The sequence below is a fragment of the Cyanistes caeruleus genome, chromosome 32 (genome assembly GCF_971803275.1).
Source record: "Cyanistes caeruleus chromosome 32, bCyaCae1.hap1.1, whole genome shotgun sequence".
NCBI classification, from domain to species: Eukaryota; Metazoa; Chordata; class Aves; order Passeriformes; family Paridae; genus Cyanistes; species Cyanistes caeruleus.
This window is the reverse complement of record NC_141733.1, coordinates 1475167-1498748: the sequence shown is the minus strand read 5'-3', so window position 1 is coordinate 1498748 and position 23582 is coordinate 1475167. Positions and strand designations below refer to the sequence as shown.

The 23582-nt window shown below is 68.8% G+C and overlaps 1 protein-coding gene across 1 annotated transcript; it reads right to left on the bottom strand.

Moving 5' to 3' along the window:
* Positions 1-144: 144 nt before the first annotated feature.
* On the bottom strand, positions 145-23490 carry ESYT1 (extended synaptotagmin 1). Its single transcript, XM_086870255.1, has 31 exons — positions 23163-23490; positions 22324-22365; positions 21107-21241; positions 19316-19389; positions 17898-17970; positions 17724-17813; positions 17006-17061; positions 16813-16936; positions 15200-15376; positions 13068-13150; positions 12909-12957; positions 12741-12830; positions 11901-11993; positions 11735-11806; positions 11272-11358; positions 9887-10036; positions 9686-9814; positions 7663-7839; positions 6789-6871; positions 5845-5893; positions 4885-4974; positions 4104-4199; positions 3958-4029; positions 3782-3868; positions 2994-3140; positions 2769-2920; positions 2585-2677; positions 2361-2492; positions 2180-2285; positions 1480-1529; positions 145-1031 (listed from the first exon to the last, which is right to left on the bottom strand). The coding sequence occupies exons 1-31, from the start codon at positions 23430-23432 to the stop codon at positions 998-1000; spliced, it is 3162 nt and encodes a 1053-aa protein (XP_086726381.1). The 5' UTR covers positions 23433-23490; the 3' UTR covers positions 145-997.
* Between the last annotated feature and the right edge of the window lie 92 nt (positions 23491-23582).

Here is a 23582-nt window from a genome sequence, read left to right as displayed (position 1 = left end):
CAGAGCAACACCCCAAAGGGACACCCCCCTCCCACGGGGACACCCCAAGGGTCACCCCAAAGGGTCACCCCCCTCCCACGGGGACACCCCCAAAGGGACCCCCCAAAGGGACCCCCCAGCCCCCGAGGCCACTCGAAGCCACCGCCGTGTCCTCCCTCCTTTATTAGCGCGGGGAGGGGACGGGGACGCAGCCCCGGGAAGGCAGCGAGGCGGTGGCGCGGCGGTGGCGGCGCGGTGACATCGCGGTGATATCCCGGTGATATCCCGGTGATATCCCGGTGACATCCCGGTGATATCCCGTGACATCCCGGTGATATCGTGGTGACATCGTGGTGACATCGCGGTGATATCCTGGTGACATCCCGGTGACATCCCGGTGACATCCCAGTGACATCCCGGTGACATCCCGGTGACATCCCAGTGATATCCCGGTGACATCCCGGTGACATCGCAGTGACATCGCGGTGATATCCCAGTGACATCCCGGTGACATCCCAGTGATATCCCGGTGATATCCCGGTGATATCCCGGTGACATCGTGGTGACATCCCGGTGACATCCCGGTGACATCGTGGTGACATCCCGGTGACATCCCGGTGATATCCCGTGACATCCCAGTGATATCCCAGTGACATCGCGGTGACATTTGGTGACATCCCGGTGCCATCCGGTGTCCCGGTGACATCCGGTGACATCCCGGTGTCCCGGTGACATCCGGTGACATCCCGGTGACACCCGGTGACATCGCGGCGGTGGCAGCAGCAGCTCGGACAAGCGTCCCCCGGGGGTGCGGGGGCAGCGGGGGACGGAACCCGGGGGTCCCCGCGGTGCCGGGGGGTGTGAAAGGCACGAGGTTCGTAACAGTCGGGGGGGGCGGGGGGGGCCCGGCCCGGAGCGTCTTTGGTCGGCGGGGGGGGGGCGGCAGCAGCCGGGGGGGTCCCGAGCCCCCCCTCGCCCTCCCCGTGGGGACTGGGGGGGTCTGGGGGGGTCCCCAGGTTTAGGGGATGCTCCGCTCGTCCTGCAGCGCGTACCTGTACGGGGGGGGGACACAGCCCTGGCTGCACCCCAGAGACCCCCACAGCCCCCTCCCACCCCAGAGACCCCCCCACAGCCCCCTCCCACCCCAGAGACCCCCAGAGACCCCCCCCACAGCCCCCTCCCACCCCCAGAGACCCCCCAGAGACCCCCACAGCCCCCTCCCACCCCAGAGACCCCCACAGCCCCCTCCCACCCCAGAGACCCCCAGAGACCCCCACAGCCCCTTCCCACCCCAGAGACCCCCAGAGACCCCCACAGCCCCCTCCCACCCCCTGAGCCCCCCACAGACCCCTCCCACCCCCAGAACCCCCCAGCCCCACATCCCCCCCCCAGCCCCACAGCCCCCCCCGGCCCCACAGACCCCCCCGGCCCCACAGCCCCACAGACCCCCCCAGCCCCACAGCCCCCCCCGGCCCCACAGACCCCCCCAGCCCCACTCACCAGCGGGGTCCCCCCTCGGACAGATCCACCTGCGCCAGGTCCAGCTGGAGCTGCGGGGCACCAAAAGCTCAGGGGGGCTCCCCGTTACCCCCGGACCCCCCCAGACCCTCCTCAGGACCCCCCCAGACCCTCCTCAGGACCCCCCAGACCCTCCTCAGGACCGCCCCAGACCCCCCAAACCCTCCTCAGGACCCCCCCAGACCCCCCAGACCCTCCTCAGGACCCCCCCAGACCCCCCAAACCCTCCTCAGGACCCCCCAGACCCTCCTCAGGACCCCCCCAGACCCCCCAGACCCTCCTCAGGACCGCCCCAGACCCCCCAAACCCTCCTCAGGACCCCCCAGACCCTCCTCAGGACCCCCCCAGACCCCCCAGACCCTCCTCAGGACCCCCCCAGACCCCCCAAACCCTCCTCAGGACCCCCCAGACCCTCCTCAGGACCCCCCCAGACCCCCCAAACCCTCCTCAGGACCCCCCAAACCCTCCTCAGGACCCCCCCGGACCCCCCAGACCCTCCTCAGGACCCCCCCAGACCCCCCAAACCCTCCTCAGGACCCCCCAGACCCTCCTCAGGACCCCCCCAGAGCCCCCAAACCCTCCTCAGGACCCCCCGGACCCTCCTCAGGACCCCCCCAAACCCTCCTCAGGACCCCCCCAGGACCCCCCCGGACCCCCCGGACCCTCCTCAGGACCCCCGGACCTTGCCCAGCGCCTCCTTCTCGCGGGTCACGAAGGACAGCGTGGTTTTGACCGTGGCCTCCAGCCTGCGCCGCGCCGCCTCCTCCGGGGCCAGCTCCCACTCGAACCTGGGCACAGCGGGCTCTGCTGGGCCGGAGCGGGCGGCACCGGCCGCCACCGGGGGACCCCCGCACGCCCCTCACCTCTCGTTGAAGTCGGGGTTCAGGCTCCTCCTCTGCACGCCCGTTTTCCTCTTGGTGCCGCGGCTGCGGTCGGGGAGCAGCACCAGGGACACGTAGGGGTCCGGCAGCTCCTTCCCCGCCGCCCGCAGCTCCCTGGGGAGGGGTCGGGGGCTCAGCTCGGTGGGGGGGGGGGTCCCAACCCTGGGGGTCGCGGTGCGGAGCTCGCCCCCCATTCCCGTCCTCACCTGCAGGAGTGCACGATGGCCACGAGCTTGCGGTGCTGCGGGTGGTACCAGAGCGAGAGCTGCAGCCGGGGACCCTCCGGGGGCTCGGGGCGGCTGCGGGGGCGCACGGGAAGCATTTTTTTGGGGGGGGGGGCTGCAGAATTTGGGCATTTTGGGGTTGGGATGTCCGGGGATTTGTCCCCACCTGTCCGCCGGGGGCAGGCGCTGGCGCAGCCCCCCCACCCCGCGCTCCTCATCTTCCTCTTCCTCCTCCTCCTCCTCCCGTGGCGGCTCCGTGTCCCCCCCCTCGGGGGCTCTGCTGGCGGCGCTCGCCTCCACCCGCTGCGACACCAGCACCTGCCGGGGGAGGGGGCGCTCAGCGGGGGTCTCCCCTCGCCCCCCCCCACCCCTCCCCGGGACCCCCACTCACCCCGAGCTGCGCCCGCAGCAGGAGCTGAGCGCCGGGGCCGCCCCCGGCCAGCGGGACCCAGCCGTCCATGGCCAGCCCGTCCCGGGCCAGCAGCTCCGCCACGGGCAAGCTGAGACTGCCCAGAGCTTGCCCGCCCTCGTCCTTCACCTGCGGGCACGGAGCAGCTCACAGACCCCCGGGACCCCCGGGACCCCCCGGGACCCCCGGCCCGGGCAGCACCTGCAGCTCCGAGACCCCCGAGACCCCCCGGGACCCCCCGGGACCCCCCCGGGACCCCCGGGACCCCCGGCCCGGGCAGCACCTGCAGCTCCGAGCCCCCCGAGACCCCCCCGAGACCCCCGGAGCCCCCCCGAGACCCCCCGGGCCCCCCGGGACCCCCGGCCCGGGCACGGACGGGGCAGCACCTGCAGCTCCAGAGACCCCCGGAGCCCCCCCGAGACCCCCCGGGACCCCCAGGACCCCCGGCCCGGGCACGGATGGGGCAGCACCTGCAGCTCCGAGACCCCCGGAGCCCCCCCGGGACCCCCGGGACCCCCGGCCCGGGCAGCACCTGTAGCTCCAGAGACCCCCGGAGCCCCCCCGGGACCCCCGGAGCCCCCCCGGGACCCCCGGCCCGGGCAGCACCTGCAGCTCCAGAGACCCCCGGAGCCCCCCGGGACCCCCGGAGCCCCCCCGGGACCCCCGGGACCCCCGGCCCGGGCAGCACCTGCAGCTCCAGAGACCCCCGGAGCCCCCCGGGACCCCCGGAGCCCCCCCGGGACCCCCGGGACCCCCGGCCCGGGCAGCACCTGCAGCTCCAGAGACTCCACGTGCGGCTGCTTGATGAGGAAGGAGAAGCCTTCATCCCACACGGGCTCGGTGGAGGGGGCGCAGGTCTGGGGGGTGGCAGGGGGTGAGAGACCCTCCGAAACCCCCCCAAAAAACAAACTCCTCCCCGAGCCCCCTCCCCGAGCCCCCTCCCCACCTTGCTCTTGAAGGAGACGTCGCGCACGGCGAGGCTGGCGAAGGCGGCGGGGGGCTTGGAGCCCTTCCGGAGCTGGGGGGACAGCGCGGGGGTCACCTGGGGGATTCTGGGGGGACATTTGGGGACACTCGGGGGTCTCCCCTCACCGGCAGCTCGGCGGCTCGCTCCAGGAAGACGGAGAGCAGCGCGGCCGAGAGCTGCGGGCCGTGCGCCGGCTGCAGGAGGCTGTTGCTGTGCAGGACCTGGGGGCACCGCGTGGGGCGGGGGTCGCAGCGGGGCCCGGAGACCCCCGGGAGGGCGGGGAGGGGATGGGGGTGCTGAGGTGGGGATTGGGACTGGCGGGGGTCTGGGGGTTTGGGGTTTGGGGGGTTTGTGGGGAGGGGTTCGGGGTCTGTGGGGAGGGATTCGGTGTTTATGGGGAGGGGGTTTGTGGTTTATGGGGAGGAGGTTTGGGGTCTGTGGGGTTTATGGGGGGGGGGTTTGTGGTTTATGGGGGGGGTTTGGGGTTTATGGGGGGGGTTTGGGGTTTATGGGGAGGGGTCTGTGGTTTATGGGGAGGGGTTCGGGGTCGGTGGGGTCTGTGGGGAGGGGGTTTGGGGTCTGTGGGGTCTGTGGGGAGGGGGTTCGGGGTTTATGGGGAGGGGTTTGGTGTTTATGGGGAGGGGTTTGGTGTTTATGGGGAGGGGGTTTGGGGTTTATGGGGAGGGGTTCCGGGTCTGTGGGGAGGGGGTTTGGGGTCTGTGGGGTTTATGGGGAGGGGTTCGGGGTCTGTGGGGAGGGGTTTGGGGTTTATGGGGAGGGGTCTGTGGTTTATGGGGAGGGGTTTGGGGTCTGTGGGGTCTGTGGGGAGGGGGTTCGGGGTCTGTGGGAGGGGTTTGGGGTCTGTGGGGAGGGGTCCCCAGCCCCGGTGTGGGGAGGGGTCGGTACCTGCTCCAGCAGGGCGGGGCTGGGCCGCGGCTCCAGAGCCTCGAGGCGCACGTGGAGCCGGCCCGAGCGCACGTGCTGCAGGGGCAGCCACTGCGGGGGGCGCCGTGAGACCCCCGGGAGACCCCCGGGAGACCCCCCCAATCCGAGAGACCCCCGGGAGACCCCCGGGAGACCCCCCCAATCCGAGAGACCCCCGGGAGACCCCCCCCAATCCGAGAGACCCCCGGGAGACCCCCGGGAGACCCCCCCCAACCCGAGAGACCCCCGGGAGATCCCCCCAATCCGAGAGACCCCCGGGAGACCCCCGGGAGACCCCCCCCAATCCGAGAGACCCCCGGGAGACCCCCGGGAGACCCCCGGGAGACCCCCCCCCAATCCGAGAGACCCCCGGGAGACCCCCGGGAGACCCCCCCCAATCCGAGAGACCCCCGGGAGACCCCCGGGAGACCCCCGGGAGACCCCCCCCCAATCCGAGAGACCCCCGGGAGACCCCCGGGAGACCTCCCCCCAATCCGAGAGACCCCCGGGAGACCCCCGGGAGACCCCCCCCAATCCGAGAGACCCCCGGGAGACCCCCGGGAGACCCCCCCAATCTGTGAGACCCCCGGAACGGGAGACCGCCCCCATGAGACCCCCCCCTCAATCCGGGAGACCCCCGGACCGGGAGACCCCCGGGTGAGACCCCCGAACGGGAGACCCCCCCCGAGACCCCCCCACTTCGCGAGACCCCCATAGTCCGGGAGACCCCCCCCCAATCTGTGAGACCCCCACCCGGGTAAGACCCCCCCCCCTCTTGAGCCCCCCCCCTCAGTCAGAACCCCCTTGAATGAGACCCCCCCCCCCTTAAATCCCCCCCTTGAGACCCCCCCCCACTCCATGGGACCCCCAAAGGTGGGACCCCCAAAGGTGGGACCCCCCCCTTGAGACCCCCCCCTTGAGACCCCCCAGCCCCTCCCCCACCTCATCCAGGACGCGGCTGCTCAGGACCCTCCTCAGGGGCACCTTGCACCTGGGGGGGGGCACGGGCTGAGACCCCTCCCCAAAACCCCCGGACCCCCCCAGAACCCCCCAAAACCCCCCGGACCCCCCCAGAACCCCCCGAACCCCCCAAAACCCCCCGGGCCCCCCCAGAACCGCCCGAACCCCCCAAAACCCCCCGGGCCCCCCCAAAATCCCCCGGACCCCCCCAGAACCCCCCGAATCCCCCAAAACCCCCCGGGCCCCCCCAGAACCCCCCAAAACCCCCCGGACACCCCCAGAACCCCCCGAACCCCCCAAAACCCCCCGGGCCCCCCCAGAACCCCCCCCTCAAAGCCCCCCGGACCCCCCCTCAAACCCCTCGGATCCCCCCAGGACCCCCCAAAGCCCCCGGACCCCCCCAAAATCCCCCCCGGATCCCCCCCAAAATCCCCCCGGATCCCCCCCAAAACCAGCCCAGACCCCCCAAAATCCCTCCGGACCCCCCCAGAATCCCTCGGATCCCCCCAAAACCAGCCCAGACCCCCCAAAATCCCTCCGGACCCCCCCCCAAAATCCCTCCGGAACCCCCAAATTCTCTCCGCACCCCCAAAAATCCCCCCCGGACCCCCCCAAATTCCCTCCGGACCCCCCCAAAACCCCCTCGGATCCCCCCAAAACCAGCCCAGACCCCCCAGAATCCCTCCAGACCCCCCCAGAACCAGCCCAGACCCCCCCCAACCCCTCCCAGGTCTCCCCAGAACTGCTCCAGACACCCCAAAATTGCCCCCAAACCCCCCCGGACCCCCCCAAAATCCCCCCCGGACCCCCCCAAAATCCCCTCGGATCCCCCCAAACCCTAACCAGACCCCCCAAAACCAGCCCAGACCCCCCCAAAATCCCTTCGGCCCCCCCAAAATCCCCCCCGGCCCCCCCAAATTCCGCACCTCCCCAGGAAATCGTCCTTGTCGATGTCTTTGTCGAAGAGCTCGAATTCCACGTCCTGGCCCGGGATGTCATCCACGATCGCCTGGGGAAATTCAATTTATTGATCCCGAATATTGGGGTGGTTTCATGTAGAATAATGATTAATTAAAAATATGATATAATATAATATAATATAATATAATATAATATAATATAATATAATATAATATAATATAATATAATATAATATAATATAATATAATGTAATATAACGTAATATAACGTAATATAACGTAATATAACGTAATATAATATAATATAATATAATATAATATAATATAATATAATATAATATAATATAATATAATATAATATAATATAATATAATATATCATATCATATCATATCATATAACATAACATAACATAACATAATATAATATAATATAATATAATATAATATAATAATATATATCTCACAATAGTGTTATTAATTGCTCTTTTATTATGAACATTGTGTTATATTTATTATTATGTATTTTAAAATAATAATAAGCAATGTTACTATATATTATTATATTTAATTTATATATTATAGGTAAGTTATTATATAATAATGAAATATTATAATATTCCCCCCGTGCCTCAGTTTCCCCTTGCCTCAGTTTCCCCTTGCACCTCACTACCCTCCCCGGTGCCTCAGTTTCCCCGCCGTGCCTCAGTTTCCCCGGTGCCTCAGTTTCCCCGGTGCCTCAGTTTCCCCCGGTGCCTCAGTTTCCGCGGTGCCTCACTCCCCACCCCCGGTGCCTCAGTTTCCCCGGTGCCTCAGTTTCCCCGCCGTGCCTCAGTTTCCCCGCCGTGCCTCAGTTTCCCCGGTGCCTCAGTTTCCCGGTACCTCGTAGGTCTCGTTCCAGCGCGGGTTCAGCTCCTCCCGGATCACGCGGCTGCGGAAGCCGCTCCCGCCCGCGCGGATTTTGGCGTAGGGGTCGGAGCGGCCCCGGCCGAGCCCCCCGAGCCGCTGGTCCTTGGCCACCAGAGCCTCGGCCTCGAGCAGCTCCAGCCGCAGCACGCGCTGGGGGCCAGCGGCAGCTGCGGGGGGCGAGCGCGGGACCGCCCCCCGGGACCCCCGGCAGGACAGCCCGGGACCCCCCGGGACCCCCGGAACAACCCCGGGACCACCGGCAGGACAGCCCGGGACCCCCCGGGACCCCCGGCAGGACACCCCGGGACCCCCCGGGACCACCGGGACACCCCCGGGACCCCCGGGACCACCGGGACCACCGGGACCGCCCCCCGGGACCCCCGGCAGGACACCCCGGGACCCCCCGGGACCCCCGGGACCACCGGGACCACCGGGACCGCCCCCCGGGACCACCGGCAGGACAGCCCGGGACCCCCCGGGACCTCCGGAACAACCCCGGACACCCCCGGGACCCCCGGAACAACCCCGGGACCACCGGCAGGACACCCCGGACACCCCCCGGGACCCCCGGCAGGACAGCCCGGGACCCCCCGGGACCACCGGAACACCCCCCGGGACCCCCGGCAGGACACCCCGGACACCCCCGGGACCACCGGGACACCCCCCTGAACATCCCCGGGACCACCGGGACACCCCCGGGACCACCGGGACCACCGGGATCCCCCCCCCCCGAACATCCCCGGGACCACCGGGATCCCCCCGGGACCACCGGGACTTGCCCGGGACTCCCAGAACCGCCCCCCCCGGACCCCTCCCCAAAGTCCCTGAGCCCCATCCTCACCCCCAGGACACCCCCCTCGTGCCTCAGTTTCCCCTTCCAGGACCACCTGAGCCCGTCGTGCCTCAGTTTCCCGCGACCCCCTCGGTCCCTGAGCCCCATCCTCACCCCCAGGACCCCCCCAGGACCCCCCAGGACCCCTCCCCAAAGTCCCGGAGCCCCATCCTCACCCCCAAGACACCCTCCTCGTGCCTCAGTTTCCCCTTCCAGGACCACCTGAGCCCGTCGTGCCTCAGTTTCCCACGACCCCCTCGGTCCCTGAGCCCCATCCTCACCCCCAGGACCCCCCCAGGACCCCCCCCCGGACCCCCAGGACCCCCCCAGGACCCCCCAGGACCCCTCCCCAAAGTCCCTGAGCCCCATCCTCACCCCCAGGATACCCCCCCGTGCCTCAGTTTCCCCTTCCAGGACCACCTGAGCCCCTCGTGCCTCAGTTTCCCGCGACCCCCTCGGTCCCTGAGCCCCATCCTCACCCCCAGGACCCCCCCAGGACCCCCCAGGACCCCTCCCCAAAGTCCCTGAGCCCCATCCTCACCCCCAGGACCCCCCCAGGACCCCCCAGGACCCCTCCCTAAAGTCCCGGAGCCCCATCCTCACCCCCAAGATACCCCCCTCGTGCCTCAGTTTCCCCTTCCAGGACCACCTGAGCCCGTCGTGCCTCAGTTTCCCGCGACCCCCTTAACCTCTGAGCCCCATCCTCACCCCCAGGACCCCCCCCCCGGACCCCCGGGACCCCCAGGACCCCTCCCCAAAGTCCCTGAGCCCCATCCTCACCCCCAGGACACCCCCCCGTGCCTCAGTTTCCCCTTCCAGGACCACCTGAGCCCCTCGTGCCTCAGTTTCCCGCGACCCCCTCGGTCCCTGAGCCCCATCCTCACCCCCAGGACCCCCCCAGGACCCCCCCACGGACCCCCAGGACCCCTCCCCAAAGTCCCGGAGCCCCATCCTCACCCCCAGGACCCCCCCAGGACCCCCCAGGACCCCTCCCTAAAGTCCCGGAGCCCCATCCTCACCCCCAAGATACCCCCCTCGTGCCTCAGTTTCCCCTTCCAGGACCACCTGAGCCCGTCGTGCCTCAGTTTCCCGCGACCCCCTTAACCTCTGAGCCCCATCCTCACCCCCAGGACCCCCCCCAGGACCCCCGGGACCCCTCCCCACCTCGGTTCCGAACCGGGGGTCGGGGCTGGCCCGGCTGGGTCTGGCCGGGGGTCCCTCGGTGCCGCCACCCGGGGGCCCCGCTCGTCCCGGGGGGGCCGCGCCGGGCTCGGGGGGCTCCAGGAACAGCACCTGGGTGGGTCGGGGGGGGTCAGCAGGACCCCAAAACCCCCCCCGGGGACCCCCCCGGAGCCCCCTCCTCACCCGCAGCAGCAGCTGGAGGTGCAGGCGCGCCCCCGGCCCCGAGCGCTGCAGCGGGAACGGCCCCGACAGCGACAGCCCCGGCGACTCCAGCAGTCGCGACAGCGACAGCGACAGAGAGCCCAGAGGGGACTGGCGGGGGTCGTCCTTCACCTGGGGGGGGACAGAGGGGACACTGAGGAACGGCGGGGGGGACTGGGGGGAAAGGGGGGGGAATCGGGGGAAAAACGGGGGGGAAAGGAGGGGAATGAAAGGAAAAAGGGGGGGAAAAAGGGGGAAAAAAGGGGGAAAATTGGGGGGGAAATTGGGGGGGAAAAGGGGGGAAAAAGGGGGAAAATTGGGGGGAAAAAGGGGAAAAACGGGGGGAGGAAAAGAGGGAAAAAAGGGAGAAAAAAGGGGGAAAAAGGGGGGAAATTGGGGGGAAAAAGGGGGGAAAAAGAGAGAAAAAAGGGGGGAAATGAGGGAAAAAAGAGGGAAAGAGGGGGAAAAAGAGGGAAAAAAGAGGAGAGAATCGGGGGAACGGGGGGGAAAGGAGGGAAAAAGGGGGAGGAAAAAGGGGGAAATCGGGGGGGAAAAAGGGGAGGAAAAAGGGGGGAAAATCGGGGGGACAGGGGGGAAAAAGGGGGAGGAAAAAGGGGGGGAAAAGGAGGGGAAAAAAGGGGGAAAAGAGGGAAAAAAGGGGAGAATCGGGGGGATGGGAGGAGAAATGAGGGAAAAAGGGGGGGGAAAAGGGGGGGGAATTGGGGGGAAAAGGGGAGGAAAAGGGGGGAAAAAGGGGGGAAAAGGGGGGAAAAAAGGGGAAAATGAGAGGAAAAAGGGGGGAAAAAGAGGAGGAAAAAGGGGGAAAAGGGGGGAAAAGGGGGGAGAAAAAAGGGGGAAAAAAGGGGGAAAATGGGGAAAAAAAAGGTGAAATAGGGGAGGAACGAGGAGGAAAATTGGGGGAAAAGGGGAGAAAAAATGGGGAGAATGTCGGGAAAACAAAAGTGGGGGGAAAGAGGGGGGCTGGAGGGTTTGGGGGGGACACAGGAGCGGGGATTTGGGGGATTTGGGGGGGATTTGAAGGAATTTGGGGGGAATTTGGGGGGTTTGGGGGGGTTTTGGGGGGATTTGGGGAGTTTGGGGTGGATTTTGGGGGGTTTTGGGGGGGTTTTGGGGGATTTGGGGGGATTTAGGGGGTTTGGGGTGGATTTGGGGGGATTTGGGGGGATTTGGGGGGGATTTGGGGGGAATTGGGATTTGGGGGGTTTTGGGGGGATTTGGGGGGATTTGGGGTTGATTTGGGGGGATTTGGGGTTGATTTGGGGGGATTTGGGGGGGATTTGGGGGGGTTTTGGGGGGATTTGGGGGGGATTTGGGGGGATTTTAAGGGGATTTGGGGGGGGTCTCACCTGGAAATCCACCTCCTGGTTCCGGGGGTCGTGCAGGAAGAAGCTGAACGCGTCTTCCCAGACCGGGGCCGAGGTGTTGCAGACCACCTGGGGGGGCTCAGGTCAGACCCCCCGAGACCCCCGAGACCCCCCCAGATCCCCCCCGATTCCCCCCATCACCCCCGATCCCCCCCAGACCCCCCCAGCCCCCCTCCAGACACCCCCAAAACCCCTCCAGACCCCCCCCGACCCCTCCAGACCTCTCCAAACCCCCCCAAAAACCCCCCGGACCCCCTTCAGACCCCCCCAAAACTCCTCCAGACCCTCCAGGTGCACCCGTGCCTCAGTTTCCCCCTCTCATACCTGTTTCCCCCCCCTCAGACCCCTCCAGATTCCCCCCAAGACCCCCAAAACCCCCACAAGATGCCCCAAATCCCCCCCAGACCCCCCCAAATCCCCCCCAAGACCCCCCAGCCCCCCCCACCTTGCTCTCCCTCGTCACGTCCTGCACCGACACCTGCACCATGGGGTTGGGCTCCTTCCCCGGCTTCTTCACCTGCGCACAAATTCGGGTTCGGGGGGGGGTCCCCACACCCCCGACCCCCCCCGGAAATACCCGGGACCCCCCCCCCAAGCCCCCCCAGACTCACGGGCAGCCCCTCGGCCCGGTCCAGGTACACCAGCAGGATGGCGGAGGAGGGCGGCTCGGGTTTGGCCGCGATCGTTCGGTTCCCTTCCAAAACCTGCCGAGTTTCCTCACCCCCCCCACCCCCGTGCCTCAGTTTCCCCTCCCAGACCACCCCGTGCCTCAGTTTCCCCTCCCAGACCCCCCCCTCCCTGCCTCAGTTTCCCCTCCCAGACCACCCCGTGCCTCAGTTTCCCCTCCCAGACCCCCTCTCTGCCTCAGTTTCCCCTCCCAGACCACCCCGTGCCTCAGTTTCCCCACCTGGGACCACCTTTCCCCACCCAGGACCACCCCGTGCCTCAGTTTCCCCACCCCCCCCGTGCCTCAGTTTCCCCTCCCAGACCCCCTCTGTGCCTCAGTTTCCCCTCCCAGACCCCCTCTCTGCCTCAGTTTCCCCACCCAGGACCACCCCCTGCCTCAGTTTCCCCTCCCAGACCCCGTCCCGTGCCTCAGTTTCCCCTCCCAGACCCCCTCTGTGCCTCAGTTTCCCCACCTGGGACCACCTTTCCCCTATCCAGGACCACCCCGTGCCTCAGTTTCCCCCTCCCGTGCCTCAGTTTCCCCACCCCGTGCCTCAGTTTCCCCCTCCCAGAGCCCCCCGTGCCTCAGTTTCCCCACCCGTGCCTCAGTTTCCCCCTCCCAGAGCCCCCCGTGCCTCAGTTTCCCCACCCCGTGCCTCAGTTTCCTCCTCCCGTGCCTCAGTTTCCCCCTCCCGTGCCTCAGTTTCCCCCTCCCGTGCCTCAGTTTCCCCACCCCGTGCCTCAGTTTCCCCCCCGCGTGCCTCAGTTTCCCCCCCGGCCCTGACCTGCTCCAGCTTGGAGGCGTCGGCGAGCAGCGAGAGCCATTCCAGGCGCAGCTGGAGCCGGCCCTGCCCCCCGTCCTGCAGCGGGAACCACTGCGGGGAGGGGGCGTCAGCGCGACCCCCGCCCCAAAAACCCCCCCCGCCCCCCAAAAACCCCCCCCCAGCACCCACCTCCTCCATCACCCGCGCCCTCAGCACCTCCCCGAGGTCCAGCTTCATCCTGGGGGGCGGAAACGCCGCCAATTTGGGGAGGGGGGCGTTGGGGGGGGGGTGGGGTGGGAGCAGCCCCCTCCCCAAATTCTGGGGGTGCGGGGCCCCCCCCCTCCTCACCTGCCCAGGAAATCGTCCCTGTCCGGGTCCTTGTCAAAGAGCTCCACCTCCAGCTCCTGCCCCGGCACCTCGTGCGCCGCGAACTGGGGGGACAGCGGGGGGGGCTGGGGGCTGGGCTGGGGGGGGGCTGGGCTGGGGGGGCTGGGCTGGGGGGGGCTGGGGGGGGTCTGTGCCCTGGGGGGACAGCGGGGGGGCTGGGGCTGGGGGGGGCTGTGCCTGGGGGGACAGCGGGGGGGCTGGGCTGGGGGGGCTGGGGGGGGGGGTCTGTGCCTGGGGGGGGTCTCTGTTCTCCTGGGGGGGTCTGTACCCGGGGGGGGGCTGGGGGGAGGGGCTGTGTCCTGGGGGGGTCTGTACGTACCGGGGGGGGGGGTCTGTGCCCGGGGGGGGGCTGTACCTGGGGGGGGGGTCTGTGCCCTGGGGGGGCTGGGGGGGGTCTGTACCCGGGGGGGACAGCGGGGGGGTCTGTACGTACCGGGGGGGGGTCTGTACCCGGGGGGGGCTGAGGGGGGGGTCTGTACCCCTGGGGGGGCTGAGGGGGGGTCTGTACCCGGGGGGGGTCTGTACCCCTGGGGGGGGGTCTGTACCCGGGGGGGACAGCGGGGGGGGGTCTCTGTTCTCCTGGGGGGAGCTCGGGGGTCCCTGTCCCCCTGCTCGGGGGGTCTCTGTTCTCCTGGGGGGTCGGGGGGGGTCTCTGTTCTCTTGGGGGGGGTCGGGGGGGGTCTCTGTTCTCTTGGGGGGGGTCGGGGGGGGTCTCTGTTCTCTTGGGGGGCTCGGGGGGGGGGGTCCCTGTCCCGCTGGGGGGGTCGGCAGCGCCCCCCTCCCTGCACCCCTCCCTCTCTCGCCATCCCTCCCCCCCCCTGCAGCCTTCTGTCCCCCCTCGGTGTCCCCCCGGTGTGTCCCCGGTGTCCCCGGTGTGTCCCCGGTGTGTCCCCCCGGTGTCCCTGCTCTGTCCCCCCGGTGTCCCTGGTGTGTCCCCGGTGTCCCCCAGTGTCCCCTCGGTATCCCCCGGTGTCCTCCCGGTGTGTCCCCGGTGTGTACCCGGTGTGTCCCTGCTGTTCCCCCGGTGTCCCCCCGGTGTCCCCCCGGTGTCCCCCCGGTGTCCCCCCTACTGTCCCCGGTGTCCCCCGGTGTCCCCGGTCTGTCCCCCCCGGTGTCCCCCCGCTGTCCCCCCGCTGTCCCCGGTGTCCCCGCTCACCTCGTGCACCTCGTCCCAGCGGGGGCAGAGGCAGCCGGGGATGACGCCGCCACCCCGGTGTCCCCCCGGTGTCCCTGGTCTGTCCCCCCCTGTGTCCCCACTGTGTCCCCGGTGTCCCCCCGGTGTCCCCCCGGTATCCCCGGTGTGTCCCCGGTGTGTCCCTGCTGTTCCCCCGGTGTCCCCCCGGTGTCCCCGCTGTGTCCCCGGTGTCCCTGGTTTGTCCCCCCGCTGTCCCCGCTGTGTCCCCGCTGTGTCCCCTGTGTCCCCCCGGTGTCCCCGGTGTCCCCCCGCTGTCCCCGCTGTCCCCCCGGTGTCCCCGGTGTCCCCGCTCACCTCGTGCACCTCGTCCCAGCGGGGGCAGAGGCTGCCGGGGATGACGCCGCCACCCCGGTGTCCCCCCGGTGTCCCTGGTCTGTCCCCCCCGGTGTCCCCCCGGTGTCCCTGGTGTGTCCCCCCGGTGTCCCCCCGGTGTCCCTGGTCTGTCCCCCCGGTGTCCCCCAGTGTCCCCTCGGTATCCCCCGGTGTGTCCCCTGTGTCCCCCCCCGTGTCCCTGCTGTCCCCCCGGTGTCCCCCCGGTGTCCCCGCTGTGTCCCCGGTGTCCCCCCTGTGTCCCCCCGGTGTCCCCGGTGTCCCCGGTGTCCCCGCTGTCCCCCCGGTGTCCCCCCGGTGTCCCCGGTGTGTCCCCCCCGCTCACCTCGTGCACCTCGTCCCAGCGGGGGCAGAGGCTGCCGGGGATGACGCCGCCACCCCGGTGTCCCCCCGGTGTCCCTGGTCTGTCCCCCCCTGTGTCCCCACTGTGTCCCCGGTGTCCCCCCGGTGTCCCCTGTGTCCCCGGTGTGTCCCCGGTGTGTCCCCGGTGTGTCCCCGGTGTCCCCCCGGTATCCCCGGTGTGTCCCCGCTGTCCCCCCGGTGTCCCCGGTGTGTCCCCCCCGCTCACCTCGTGCACCTCGTCCCAGCGGGGGCAGAGGCTGCCGGGGATGACGCCGCTTGTCGCCGCCTGTGTCCCCACCCGGAGCAGCGCGTAGGGGTCGGAGCGCCCCTCCAGGAGCCCCCCCAGGAAGCGATCCTTGCAGCGCAGGGAGCGCGCAGCGAGCAGGTGAACGCGCAGCACGCCCTGGGGACACCGCGGGCTCAGCGGGGACACCGGGACACACCGGGGGGACACCGGGACACCCCCGGGAGGGGACACCGGGACAGCGGGACACCCCGGGAGGGACACCGGGACACCCCGGGAGGGACACCGGGACACCCCCGGGAGGGACACCGGGACACCGGGAGGGGACAGCGGGACACCGGGACCGGGACACCGGGACACCCCCGGGAGGGGACACCGGGACACCGGGACCGGGACACCGGGACACCCCCGGGAGGGGACACCGGGACACGGGGACACCCCCGGGAGGGACACCGGGACACCGGGACACCCCCGGGAGGGGACACCGGGACACCGGGACACCCCCGGGAGGGACACCGGGACACCGGGACACCCCCGGGAGGGGACACCGGGACACCGGGACCAGGAGGGGACACGGCGGGCTCAGCGGGGACAGCGGGACACCCCGGGAGGGGACACCGGGACGGGACAGCGGGACACCGGGGCAGGGAGGGGACAGCGGGGCAGGGAGGGGACACCGGGACACCCCCGGGAGGGGACACCGGGACAGCGAGGGGACACCGCGGGCTCAGCGGGGACAGCGGGACACCGGCACCGGGAGGGGTCAGAGGGGAGGGGACACACCCAGGACGGGACACCGGGACAGGGAGGGGACACGGCGGGTTCAGCGGGGACACCGGGACACCCCGGGAGGGGACACCGGGACACCGGGACACACACGGGAGGGGACACCGGGACCGGGAAGGGTCAGAGGGACCGGGAGGGGTCAGAGGGGAGGGGACACCGGGACCGGGATCACCCCAGACCGGGAGGGGACACCGGGACCGGGAGGGGACACCGGGACCGGGACCCCCGCACGACCCCCGGCGTGGGCGGTGAAAGGGAGAAATGGAGGAGGGAGGCGGGGGGGGAAAGGAAGGGAAAAAAGGGGAAAAAATGGGAAAAAAGAGGGAAAAAAGGGGAAAAAAGGCGGGGAAAAAAGGGGAAAAATGAGGGGGAAAATGGGGAAAATGGGGATGGAGAAAGGGGAAGGGGAAAGGAAGGGGAAAAAGGAGGGGGAAAATGGGAAAAAAGAGGGGGAAAAAGGGGAAAAAAAGAGGGAAAAAAGGGAAAAAAAGGTGGGGAAAAAGGGGAAAATGAGGGGAAAAATGGGGAAAATTGGGACGGAGAAAGGAGAAGGGGAAAACGAAGGGAAAAAAGGGAAAATGAAGGGCAAAAGGAGGAAAAGAGGGAAGGAAAATAAAAAGAGGGGGAAAAAGGGAAAAAACAAGGCCGGAAAAAGAGCAGAAAAACAAAATAAAAATAAAACAAAAAGAGGAAAAAATCGGGGGGGGGGTGTGGAAAATAAAAAGAAAAAAAGGAAGGGGTTGGGCCGGGATCACTTGGTTCCTTTCCCAAATTTGGGTCGGGGGTCCCCCGGGGGGGCTCAGCCTCACCCTGGGGAGGGGCGAGCGGAGCCGGGCGGCCTCGGGCAGGTCGGGGACCAGCGGCACCAGGAGGCGGTTGGGGAGCACCAGGAAGGAGGAGATGGTGTCCATGATCATCGTGTCCGACACGGAGCTGGGGAAGGGCGGGGGGCGCTCAGAGAGACCCCCGGAATCGCCCCCCAAATAAAGGGGAGGGGGTTACCTGAGGCCGGGGATGTCCAGCAGGTTGGTCATTCCTGTCCAGTTGATGTCCAGGGTCTGCGGTGGGGTCAGAGTGAGGGAGGGGGGAGACCCCCGGTGTGTTCTGGAGGGGGGGTCTGGGGTCTTTTTGGGGGTGGGGGGACCCCCCCGGTGTGTCCTGGGGGGGAAATTTGGGGTGGGGGGACACCCCCGGTGTGTCCTGGCGGGAAATTTGGGGTGGGGGGACCCCCCCGGTGTGTCCTGGGGGGGAAATTTGGGGTGGGGGGACACCCCCGGTGTGTCCTGGCGGGAAATTTGGGGTGGGAGGACCCCCCCGGTGTGTCCTGGGGGGGAAATTTGGGGTGGGGGGACACGCCCGGTGTGTTCTGGGTGGGATTTCGGTTATTTTTTGGGGTGGGGGGGAATCCCTGGTGTGTCCTGGGTCCTTTTTTTGGGGTGGGAGGACACCCCCAGTGTATCCTGGGGGGGTCCAGGGTCCATTTTTTGGGGTGGGGGTACCCTCAGTGTATCCTGGGGGGGTCCAGGGTCCATTTTTGGGGTGGGGGTACCCCCAGTGTGTCCTGGGGGGGATTTCAGTCATTTTCTGGGGTGGGGGGACACCCCCAGTGTGTCCTGGGGGGGTCCAGGGTCCATTTTTGGGGTGGGGGTACCCTCAGTGTATCCTGGGGGGGGGGGATTTCTACGTGTGGGGTTTTTTTTGGGGAGGGGTCCCCACTCACCGGGCGGCGGATGAAGAACAGGCTGAGAGCCCCCACGATGGGCACATCCCCCAGGAGAGGTTCCAGAATGATCCGGAGCATCCCGTGGAGCTGGGGAGGGGGGAGATGAGATGTGACCCCCCCTCCCCAGCTCAGGACCACCCCCCCAAAACCCTCCCCGAGCCCCCCCCTCACCTGCACCCCCTTCACCCCCGCCTTGCAGAAGAATTTTTTCACCTCCACGTCGATCTGGACGTCACCCACGTAGCTGGGGGGACACGAAAAGGGGAGGGGGCGTCACCAAGGACCCCCCCCCAACCCCTCCCAGCATGGTGGGGGCACCCAGGGACCCCAAAGTTCTCCCTAAACCCCTCCCAGGACCCCCCCCCAAAGCCCCCCCGGATCCCTTAAATCCCCCTAGACCCCCTAAACTCCTCCCAGGACCCCCCCAAAGCCCCCCAGGACCCCCTAAATCACCCCTAAACCCCTCCCAGGACCCCCCTAATCCTCCCAGAACCCCCTAAATTCCCCCTAAACCCCTTCCAGGACCCCACCAAAGCCCCCCAGGACCCCCTAAATCCCAGAGACTCCTCCTAGAACCCCCCCCAAACATCCCCAGGAGCCCCCCAGGACCCCCCTAAATCCCAGGGACCTCTCACAGGACCCCCCCAAGCACCCCAGGACCCCCTAAATCTCCCCTCAAGCCCTCCCAGGACCCCCCTGATCCCCCCCAGATCCCTTAAATCCACCCAGGACCCCCTAAATTCCCCCAAAACCCCTCCCAGGACCCCCCCAAAGCACCCCAGGACCCCCCTAATCCTCCCAGGACCCCCTAAATCCCCCTAAATTCCTCCCAGGACCCCCCCAAAGCACCCCAGGAACCCCTAAATTCCCCCTAAATTCCTCCCAGGACCCCCCCAAAGCACCCCAGGACCCCCCTAATCCTCCCAGGACCCCCTAAATCCCCCCTAAACCCCTCCCAGGACCCCCCCAAAGCCCCCCCGGATCCCTTAAATCCCCCCAGGAACCCCTAAAACCCCCCTAAACCCCTCCCAGGACCCCCCCAAAGCTCCCCAGGACCCCCCTAATCCTCCCAGGACCCCCTAAATCCCCCTAAACCCCTCCCAGGACCCCCCCAAAGCTCCCCAGGACCCCCTAAATTCCCCCTAAATTCCTCCCAGGACCCCCCCAAAGCACCCCAGGACCCCCCTAATCCTCCCAGGACCCCCTAAATTCCTCCCAGGACCCCCCCAAGCGCCCCAGGACCCCCCTAATCCTCACAGGACCCCCTAAATCCCCCCTAAATCCCTCCCAGGACCCCCCCCAAGCGCCCCAGGAGCCCCCCAGGACCCCCTAAATCCTCACTAAACCCCCTAAACCCCTCCCAGGACCCCCCCCTAATCCTCAGGACCCCATCAAAGCCCCCCAGGACCCCCTAAATCCCTCCCAGGACCCCATCAAAGCCCCCCAGGACCCCCTAAATCCCTCCCAGGACCCCCCTTAAATCCCAGGGACCCCTCCCAGGACATTGGGGATGGACACCGGGGACACCTGACCCCCCAGGACCCCCCCCCAAATCCCAGGGACCCTCCCCGGGGGTCCCAGCCCCTCACCTGATGTTCAGGTCCAGCAGGATTTGCTTCCTGTGGGCTCCAGGGTGGGCGCAGACCCCCAGGACACGGAGGGGCTGGGGGGGGGGGGAACAGGATTTTGGGGGGGTTTCAGCGTTTTTGGGGGTAATTTGGGGAGGGGGGTTCAGGGCCCGGTGGGTGGGGGGTGTGAGGGGTCCTGGGATGGGGTGGGTGAAGGTGGGGACCCCCCCTCGACCCCCCAAAATCGCCACCTTGGGACCCCCTGGACACAACCAGGGTGTGGGGGGGGGGGGCGCTCACATGGGGGGGTCCTGGGGGGGGTTTGGGGGGTCCTGGGGGGGTCCTCGGGGGGTTTGGGGGGGTCCTGGGAGGGGTTTGGGGGGTACTGGGGGGGTTTGGGGGGGTCCTGGGGGCGTCCTGGGGGGGTTTGGGGGGTCCTGGGAGGGGTTTAGGGGGTCCTGGGGGGGGTCCTCGGGGGGTTTGGGGGGTCCTGGGAGGGGTTTAGGGGGTCCTGGGGGGGTTTGGGGGGTCCTGGGAGGGGTTTAGGGGGTCCTGAAGGGCCTGGGGGGCTTTGGGGGGTCCTGGGAGGGGTTTAGGGGGGATTTAGGGGGTCCTGATGGGAGTTAGAGGGGATTTAGGGGGTCGTGGGGAGATTTGGGGGGGTCCTGGGAGAGGTTTAGGGGGAATTTAGGGGGTCCGGGGGGCTTTGGGGGGGGTCCTGGGAGGTGTTTAGGGGGTCCTGGGGGGCTTTGGGGGGGGTCCTGGGAGGTGTTTAGGGGGTCCTGGGGGGCTTTAGGGGAGATTCAGGGAGGTCCTGGGGGGGCTTTAGGGAGGTCCGGGGAGGGTTTTGGGGGGGATTTTGGGGGTCCCAGGGGTCAGGGGGAGGGGTTTAGGGGGGTTTGGGGAGGTTTAAGGAGGATTTTGGGAGGTCCGGGGGGGGTTTAGGGGGGTTTGGGGGGGATTTTGGGGGTCCCGGGGGTCAGAGGGAGGGGTTTAGGGGGATTTGGGGAGGTCCGGGGGGTTTTGGGGGGGATTTTGGGGGTCCTTGGGAGGTTCCTGGGAGGGGTTTAGGGGTATTTTTGGAGGTCCGAGGGGGTTTGGGGGGGATTTTGGGGGTCCCGGGGGTCAGGGGGAGGGGTTTAGGGGGATTTTGGGAGGTCCGGGGGGGGTTTAGGGGGGTTTTGGGGGGATTTTGGGGGGGATTTTGGGGGTCCCGGGGGTCAGAGGGAGGGGTTTAGGGGGATTTTGGGAGGTCTGGGGGGGGTTTTGGGGGGATTTTGGGGGTCCCAGGGGTCAGGGGGAGGGGTTTAGGGGGATTTGGGGAGGATTTTGGGAGGTCCGGGGGGGGTTTAGGGGTTTTTGGGGGGGATTTTGGGGGTCCCGGGGGGTCAGAGGGAGGGGTTTAGGGGGGTTTGGGGAGGTCCGGGGGGATTTAAGGAGGTCCGGGGGGGTTTGGGGGGGTTTAGGGGATCCCGGGGGTCAGAGGGAGGGGTTTAGGGGGCTTTAGGGAGGTCCGGGGGGGGTTTGGGGGGATTTTGGGGGTCCCGGGGGTCAGGGGGAGGGGTTTAGGGGGATTTAGGGAGGATTTTGGGAGGTCCGGGGGGGGGTTTAGGGGGGTTTGGGGGGGATTTTGGGGGTCCCGGGGGTCAGGGGGAGGGGTTTAGAGGGTTTGGAGAGGTTTGGGGGGGATTTTGGGGATTTTGGGGGGGATTTTGGGGGTCCCGGGGGTCAGAGGGAGGGGTTTAGGGGGGTTTGGGGGATTTTGGGGGGGATTTTGGGGGTCCCGGGGGTCAGGGGGACCCCCAGATTCACCTTCTGGCCCATGTCCACCCTGGTGAAGGTGAAGGTCTGCAGGTGGGCGCTGGACGCTCGGATGGCCGGAGCCACGCGCTCCTGGAGCAGCTTCGCCATCAACTGCCCGAAAAACGGCCAGGCCTGCGCCAGCACCTGCCCGACACCGGGGACACCGGGGACAGTGGGGACACCGGGGACAGTGGGGACACCGGGAGGGACACCGGGGACACCGGGGACAGTGGGGACACCGGGGGGACAGTGGGGACACCGGGGGACAGTGGGGACACGGGGGACATGGGGGACAGTGGGGACAGTGGGGACAGTGGGGACACCGGGGGGACAGTGGGGGACAGTGGGGACACCGGGGACACCGGGGACAGTGGGGACACCGGGGGGACACCGGGGACACCGGGGGGACACCGGGGACAGTGGGGACACCGGGGACACCGGGGACAGTGGGGACACCGGGGACACCGGGGGGACAGCGGGGACACCGGGGACACCGGGGGGACATTGGGGACACCAGGGACACCGGGGAATGGAGATGGACACGGGGAGTGGACAGATGGACACGGGATGGACACCGGGATGGACACTGGGAGTGGACACGGGATGGACACTGGGAGTGGACAGATGGACACGGGATGGACACCGGGATGGACACGGGGAGTGCAGGGAGGGACAGGGGATGCAGGGAGGGATTGAGGGATGGAGAGAGAGGGAGGAGGGAGGGATGGAAGGAGACCAGGAGGGAGGGGAGGATACAGGAGGGAGGGAGGCAGGAGGGAGGCAGGAGGGATACAGGAGGGAGGGAGGGGTGGCAGGAGGGAGGGAGGGATGTGAGGGATGCAGGTGAGAGGGAGGGATGCAGGAAGAAGGGATACAGGAGGGATGCAGGAGGGAGGGAGGGAGGGAGGGAGGGAGGGAGGGAGGGAGGGAGGGATGCAGGAGGGAGGGATACAGGAGGGATACAGGAGGGAGGGAGGGAGAGATGCAGGAGGGAGAGAGGGATGCAGGAGGGAAGGATACAGGAGGGAGGGAGGGGTGGCAGGAGGGAGGGAGGGATGCAGGAGGGATGCAGGAGGGATGCAGGAGGGAGGGATGTGAGGGATACAGGAGGGATGCAGGAGGGAAGGATGCAGGAGGGAGGGAGGGAGTCCCGGCAGGACCCCGGAGGGCCCGGGGGTGCCGGAGGCGGCGCGGGCCGGGCCGGGCCGGAGCCCCGGCGGCCTCACCTTGTTGAGCCATTCCGCCCGCTCCACATCCGGGAAGCTGACCTGGGGACGGGGGGGGCCCTGAGCCCGGGGGGGCACCGGGGACGCGGCCCCTCCCAGCCCCGTGCCTCAGTTTCCCCGACCTCCCGCTGCGACCCCGCTCAGCCCCCAAGGAGTCCCCGTTCCCGGGGGGTCCCAAAAGCGGGGTCCCGGTGGGGGGGGGGGGGGGGAAGTCCCGGGAAAAGGGGTCGGGAGCCCCCGGAGCGGGCAGGAAGCGGCCCCGCCGGGCCCGGTGAGTCACGGCACTGCCGGAAGGCCCGGGCGGTACCGGGGCTGTCCCCTCGCCGCGGGGACCGGAGCGCGGGGCCCCCGCCCGGGGCTCTCGGTGGGGCGGCGATCCCGGCCCCGGGGGCGGACCCCAGGAACTCGGGAAGCGGCACCGGGGATGCCCGGGGGTCTCCGGGGGTCTCCAGCGGGGTGTGCGGTGCGGCAGAGAAGGGACCGGGGGTCCCGGGGGTCCCGGTGCAGCGGATGCGCCGCGGTTCTCGGGGCTCCCCGGGGGTCCCGCCGGAGCAGCGGAGCCCGGGGGGTGCGCGGGGGTCCCCGGGGGCGCCAGGCGGGGCTCGGAGCGGAGCAGAGCACGGGAACCGCCCCGGGGGGCGCGGGGAGCTCCAGCGCAGCGGAGCCGGGGGAGCCTCCGGGGGGCTCGGGGCGGCCGCAGCGCCCAGCCCGGGGGTCCCACCGGGGGAGAGGGGGCTGCGCTCCGCCAACCCCGCCGGTCCCGGGATCCCGGGCATCCCCCGAGCCCTTCCCGCGGGCGATAACGGAGCTGCGGGCACCCCCCCCCATCCCGAGCTTACCCAGGCCGGCAGCTCCCCGCGGGCCGCGCCCAGCCCGGCGGCGGCGGCGCGCACGGCCGCCTCCTCGTCTCGGTGCAGCCGCTCGGCCGCGCGCATCCCGCGCTCCCGGGCGCGCCGCCGCCGCCGCCAGCCCGCGTAGAGCGCGAGCGCGAGCACCACGGCGCCCGCGCCCAGCCCCAGCAGCCCCGCGGCGTAAGCGGGGAGCGCCCAGAGCAGCCGCCGGCCCAGCGCGCCCAGAGCCGCCAGCCCGAGCCCGCTCCGCCGCTCCATCGCTCCCGCTCCGCTCGCCCGCTCCGGTTCCGCTCCCGCTCCGCCGCTCCCGCCCCGGCCGCGCCCCGCGGACGCACGCGCCGCTGATTGGCTGAGCGGCACCGCCCGGGACACGCCCCCACGGCACGCACGCACCGCCTATTGGACGCG

Excerpts from the sequence above, each read along its gene's own strand:
- ESYT1 (XM_086870255.1), bottom strand. The coding sequence starts at position 23,432 with ATGGAGCGGCGGAGCGGGCTCGGGCTGGCGGCTCTGGGCGCGCTGGGC. Across the intron at positions 3,141-3,781 it reads TGGAGTCTCTGGAGCTGCAG|GTGAAGGACGAGGGCGGGCA; the intron begins GTGCTGCCCGGG and ends CCGTGCCCGCAG. Across the intron at positions 2,921-2,993 it reads TGCTGCGGGCGCAGCTCGGG|GTGCTGGTGTCGCAGCGGGT; the intron begins GTGAGTGGGGGT and ends CTCCCCCGGCAG.